The 6,151-nt window shown below is 46.2% G+C and overlaps 1 protein-coding gene across 3 annotated transcripts; it reads right to left on the bottom strand.

The window, feature by feature from the left end:
- Nucleotides 1-352: 352 nt before the first annotated feature.
- On the bottom strand, nt 353-5,347 carry gpr185b (G protein-coupled receptor 185 b). Of its 3 annotated transcripts, none has more exons than XM_028039275.1 (2): nt 4,256-5,347; nt 353-2,442 (listed from the first exon to the last, which is right to left on the bottom strand). In XM_028039275.1, the coding sequence occupies exons 1-2, from the start codon at nt 4,311-4,313 to the stop codon at nt 1,367-1,369; spliced, it is 1,134 nt and encodes a 377-aa protein (XP_027895076.1). In that variant the 5' UTR covers nt 4,314-5,347; the 3' UTR covers nt 353-1,366. The 3 variants fall into 3 exon arrangements, with proteins under 3 accessions (XP_027895076.1, XP_027895077.1, XP_027895078.1); XM_028039276.1 differs by having other exon boundaries at nt 4,416-5,276; XM_028039277.1 differs by lacking the exon at nt 4,256-5,347 and adding an exon at nt 3,536-3,702.
- Between the last annotated feature and the right edge of the window lie 804 nt (nt 5,348-6,151).

Raw genomic sequence — 6,151 nt, 5'->3', positions numbered from 1 at the left:
CTACACAGTGCAGATTAAAAATAATACAATTGTGCGCAATAAGCTTTTGAAAACGAGTGTTTAATTTAGTGGATGTTTTTCAATGTTTTCTAAAGTTAGAGTAGAAACACAAAGGTAAGTGTAGTTTTTGTGTTTTGAAGAAAAGCAGCGCAATGGCGTCAAACGAGACGACAGTTTTGATAGTCCTATCAAAACATAGAACTATGTGTGATTCTAGCTGAACCACACATAGACCTAACGCAATCAAATGGAATTGTCCTTTAAGCCCCATGTCCATCTCCCGATCCTTAGCAAGATGGTGTAAAGAACAGCATAGCCTACTTTTTCAGATCCCCCTCCCGCCACGCCCCCACCCAGCACCACCACCACCATCACAGCCGAGAGCATTTCCCAGGGTAGCGGCGCGCTGCAGTGAGCTGTCCTTGGTGCTGAATTCAGCTCTCCGCTTTGTAGTCACAGCCCAGCAGCAGCCTGAGAAACCCATTTTTCCTCAGATGCCGAACAGGTTTGATGTCATGACGCCAAGGACAACATATGCCAGGTCTAAATTTAGTAATCCCTCCCTAAAATTTCCCTGTTTATCAGTTCACTAAATGGTTAGATTTTTTTTTTCTGTTTTTCATTTGAACGTTTGAAGGCTGGGATGTTGGCATTGGGTAAATTTAAAATGGGCTTAGAAAGTAATGGGGAAATTACAGAGCTAATTTTTGCTGCACTCTTTTCAACTACCTAATCTGCTTCTAATAAAGGGAACATGGCTGACTTAGAGCAGTTTTTTTTAGTAATTTATCAAGAGACGACTACAAATATAGCTCATTGAGAATGTTGAAAGTCATTCATTTTTGTATATTTAGCTCATTGTATTTTTATCCACACAGCACTTGATTTCAAACACTTGAGTGAAGAGATGTACAGTATTTTAAGCATCCTTCCTGATTGCATAACCATCCAGAGCGTCCTCTGGAGATTTCGTACAATTTTTTTTCTCCTCAACTAAAATTTCACCTTCACACATATGCTACTCATGAGGGGCTTCACTTCTCTCATTCACCAAAGAAGGAGAGAGTTTTAAAAGATACCTTGAATCAGGATTTTGCAGTTGGTTTCCTGCTGCTTACTTCCTGCAGTTGGTTGTTCTCCAGGCTACAAACGTGGACTTTATTAGCTCCTTCTTTTTTTGACCATGCCTCCTCTCAGTCATCTGTTGGTGCCTCTTCGACTGCGGCCAGCTCAGCGTTTGTCATCAGCTTTCCAGCCCTGATGCGAGAAGGAGAGCAAAGCCTTCTTGCCTTTCTCACGCCAAACTCTCGATCCTTTTACCCCGACTCTTCGTCTTGCATCATCCTAGACCCCCTAGCCTTTTTTGCTACACGTCACTGGAAGTCCTGGGTCTTAAGGAGAGGTTGGATGGGACGCATCCACAGCAAGCCATCCACAGAGACTTCTGGATATCTGGGTTTCGGAAAGCATAGATGACGGGGTTGATCACGGAGCAGCAGGTGGCCGGGAGGACGGTGGCGTAGGTGTATATCATGGGGTAGCTGGAGTCGGCCACAATGGAGTACATGGCAAATGGCAGCCAGCACGCCCCGAAGGCACACAGGATGGCCGACAACGTGGAGACCCCTTTGGTGGTGGAGATGGCCATGAACTGGTGTTGTACCGCAATCTGCTGTGCGTGGCGGAATGCGATTTTGCAGATCTGAAGGTACAGCTGCATCATGAGGGCAAAGACGAGGAGGAAGGTGACGGCGAGCGCCACTGCATTGTTTTTGGTGACTGGGCGACAGATGCTGCACGTAGACTGGTCTTTGAAGCAGTTCCATCCGAGCGCCGGCAGCAGGCCCAGAGTGACACACGTCACCCAGATAAAAACCACCATCATGTAGGTGAAAGTGACTGTGCGCTCGGTGTGGTAGGTCAGGGCGTTATACAGCGACAGGTAGCGGTCAACCGTAATGGCGAGGATATTAAAGACGGACGCGGAGAAGGCCGAGATGAGAAATCCGACCGACAGCAACGTCACAAATTCCACCGAGTTGTCGATTAAATAGGTGAAGACGAAGTTTAAGATGAGGCCCAGACCAGCCAGAAGATCTGACACGGCTAGCGATCCGATCAGGATGAACATGGGCGCGCGAAGTGTCGGCGTGTAGAACAGCACAGCGATGACCAAGGCGTTCTCACAGGAGATGAGCGTCCCCGTTACGCACAACGCAATATCCCAAGGGCTGACTTCCTGCACGGTGCCAGCAGTGGTCGCCGGCTGGAGGTCTGGAGTCAGAGTTCTCAAGAAGGGCTCTGAAGAAGAGTTGGAGGGATCCTCGCTTACGCTCCAAGACGTTGAGGAGTCGAATGGGTCGAGGGGGGAGGAAGTGTTGAAGCCGTTGCCACCGCCGCTGCTCATGGCTGCTGCGGTGGCAGCCAGGATGAGAACCATAGCTGGAGAAAACAAGAGACAAATAGGAAGGAAGGAGGTAGACGTATGTAAGTTCAATGGCAAAAGAATGAAAAACGAATGCGCAAGGCATTACCAGAGACAGAAAAACAAGATTGAAAAACACAGTTCATTAAATCAGAAACCAAGAAACGAAGCACGTTTGTAAAGTGTGATGGTAATATGATGCTTTCAATTAGCATTTTGTGAGGAAGATGTGGAAAATATGTGGAAATGAAAAATAGGCAAAAAGGGAGAAAAGCAAGTAAATGCATTATTAACTATTTTTTATAAAGAGAAGGGATGTAACAAGAGCTTTTAACATGAGATCTTGTAATATTAGAACACCACTGTATTTCTTGTCAAGTAAGCTTTCCCTTGCAAAATATAGATGCCTTTTTGCTACTTGTGTGTATTCCAACAGGACAGATACTGCGAGGGGGGTTGAAGTCAACCTGCCCTGGTTCAAATTTACATTGTGAAGCAATGTAGCAGTAGCGCCAGGTTTCTGATCTACGAAACCTTCATTTAATTTTTAAAGACAAAAAAACATACTTATTTTTTAACACTTTCTTAGCATCACCTTTGAATTACACAAAATAGTCAAGCTTGTATAGACATTTTCCACACTACTTACGTTTTTGTGTGCGTGTGTGTGTGCGTGTGTGTGTTTGTGATACATTTACTCTATTTAGAAAAACCAAAAGGGAAAAAAATCCAGATTTCCCAAAGAGCTAAAATATCACAGAATATTAAGAACCGTCTCACCTAATGAGCAGGATGTATCATCACATCCCTAATAAACTGATAAACAAAACAGTCATTTCTACCCACCCAAATATTCATTCATGAAAACAAGCATCCACTTCACCATTAAGCACCCACGTTACAGTCCAGCTCCCACTCCCACTCCTGACAGTTTTTTTTTTTTTTTTTACAACACCAAAACAGCAGGTGTAGACACTCTCTCTCTCTCACACACACACACACAGATAGAGGTATTCCTTCCGTTTCGGCTTGAAGGGAACATGACACAGGCAACACAATTAAGCCCCCCACTTTGCGCCATTTAAAGCCTTAACGCATCGCCATCCCTACCTGTCAGATGCGGAACAGAGTCCAAGGTTCTAGTTTTTCTTACAGTCCGAACCGTCTTCACCTCATTCTATTTTTAGAGCATCTCCAAAAATGGTGCATGACGTCCCGGGGCACGGCGCAGCGCTGTAGCTGCTGTTCTATTCACCGGCGGCGTGGACGTGAGCGCGCAGAGAAGCGTGTGCGCGTTTGCCCCCCCACCTTCCCCACCAAAAAATAAATAAACATAAAAATAATGATTTCGGATTCTGATCCACATCACATGCTGCAACCGCGCTAATTTTAGAGCAGCGAGCGTGGATGTTGAGTTTCATTCATAAAAAAAAAAAAAAAAAAAAAAGGTTAAAAAAAAAATCAGCTCTCACACACTTCCCACCTCTGCCACTCCCGCCCCCGCCCCCCCCCCCCACTCTCCTCCCTCGCCAACTCAATTTCCTCCACACACCCCCTGCCCACTCCTCTTTCATGAGCCTGCACTCACGCGCGGAAGACGCGCACGCGCCGACAACATCAATGACTGCAAAGCGGCCAAGGGAAGGTCACCACCGCGGTGCGCCTCGCGTGCTCTCTGTGGCGGCGGGGTTCGTTCCCCCCGCGGTAACGGCCGGGGCTAATTAGCATGCACCGAAACAAAACGCCATTCTGCTCGTGTGTGTGTGTGTGTGTGTGTGTGTTTAGCGGGAGAAAGTGTGAAGAAAATGAAAAAAAGAAGAAAGAGTCTACCTTGAACCGTTTCACTCAGCTGCAGCAGTGCGGTCCCTGAGCCAGCGAGAGGGGGCATGCGGGGAAGGATGGAGAGGAGGAGGCGGGGAAGGATGGAGAGAAAGTGGGAATAAAGGGGGAAACCATGCCACAGAGATGGGAAAAGGAATAAAAAATGTACCAGCTCCTCGTCCTTTTCTTCCCCTGGAAGGAACCGGGATGCCTCTGTTGCTCCTTTCTCCTCCTCTGAGCGACTGTTGTGTCTTCTTTCAGGGTTTCCCCCTTGTCTTTCTCACCCCTTTTTTTCGTCCCTCTCTTCCCCCCTAGTCAGCGGCGCGCGCGCTATATTCTTCGGTTGGCATGGTTATTAGCCTTCTCTTCGGCAAGCTCCGTCCTCGCGCTGCTCATCCTCGGCCCCTTATTGGACGCGCGTGTCATTCTCCTGGTCTGACGTCAGAAGTCTCCGCTTGCTACAGTCACGGTCTGCATGGTCGGCGTGTGAATCACGGCGAGAAGGAGAGTGTACTCTCACTCACTCGCCTTAGCCAAACAACTTCATTCATCCTCTCAAACTGCGTGCTGATTTAACTTTGCGGTCGTTACGAACAAAGAGGGGAAAGTCGTGATTGACTAACAGGAAAGTGCGCGTGAACACATTACAGCTCCATAATTTTGGCCCTCAACACGTGTAAAAAACCAGGACATACAGGAGCAGCTAACAGTGCTTATAACCGCCACAGAGGAGGGATGATGCTTACATTACGCAACCTCGGAACTGCCTGGATATCCCACTGCATCAACTCATGGGGGCGCACGGATGCGCACGCACTCATTGGCTTTTCGCGGGCCGGTTCCATACGTGGTGTCACCATGCGTCTGAGCGGCCAGGGGCCAGAAACTCATCAGAAACACGCTTTGCTTCCTCTGTGGCCTTTATGTTCTGCTTTTAATGTTGCTTGCATCGGAGTTACGGGAGTGAATCATTGCTCTCTGTCTTTTATGTGTTTTTGTCCTGCTAAACCCCTTTCTGCCTAAATGTATTTGCAGTTATATAAAAATAAACCTTTTGTCTTTACTGTTGAAGAGATTCTAAATGAAGTAGACAGTTCATCTGAGCATGGCATATGATAGAAATAAAGGTTAGTGTTTATGCGGGGGAAAAAACCAAAATAAGGTGAATACCAGTCCCACTCGATTCTGATCTCACTTCACTGCTCTGTCGTAGCTTTCTCCCATTGACATCAATTCCTGAAGTAGGATTTACGGGCAAGTCAGAATAAGTTGTGAACGATTTCATTTGCTGTTTTACAATTGTAGTCTGCCTGTCATTTTAGCAGTGACAGCGGAGGAAATGAACAAAGTCCCCATCTCCAGGAAGAAATCGTTTCTCGACAGCCCAGACCGTCTGTACAAAGCGAAGCGTAGAATGAGGGGCTGGATTTACCAGGCTATACATTAGTTACAATTGGACAACTAAATGGCAGATGGTGCTTCTAATTTGATCCTTGGTATGTGCTGAATTTTCATCAACAGGGTCTACGCTGACTGCATGATGGTTTGAGGCAAATTTCAAACATTATGTAAGAGTTCATTTTTTAATGTACATTTTTTGTTGGGTGATGTGAAAGAGTGGTATACTCAGCCTGTGCTCTGGCATACGAGGTAGGACTGATGGGAAACATCTGAAGCAATGATGAAATGAAAAGATAAATGCTTTTCAGTTCTGCATCATTGAAACAACACAAGGTTGATACATTTGACAATAAACAGGAGCATTAGTGTACGGTGATGTTTTCATTCCAACAGGATCCATCCACCAAATTTTCAAATAGATGTATCTCATTGGCACTGTACCTTTTCAGCTAGTATTTCCAAACTGCCTGTTTGAAAGCCTCTGGAGAATTTTTTATTTTCAAG

This window comes from Xiphophorus couchianus, chromosome 14, assembly GCF_001444195.1.
Source record: "Xiphophorus couchianus chromosome 14, X_couchianus-1.0, whole genome shotgun sequence".
Taxonomy (NCBI): Eukaryota; Metazoa; Chordata; class Actinopteri; order Cyprinodontiformes; family Poeciliidae; genus Xiphophorus; species Xiphophorus couchianus.
This window is presented reverse-complemented; position numbering and strand designations above follow the sequence as displayed.

Bases quoted from the DNA above. Each gene is read 5' to 3' on its own strand.
- gpr185b (XM_028039275.1), bottom strand. From the start codon at position 4,313: ATGCCCCCTCTCGCTGGCTCAGGGACCGCACTGCTGCAGCTGAGTGAA. The intron at 2,443-4,255 runs GTAGACTCTTTC...TGTTTTCTCCAG, and splicing joins GCTGAGTGAAACGGTTCAAG to CTATGGTTCTCATCCTGGCT.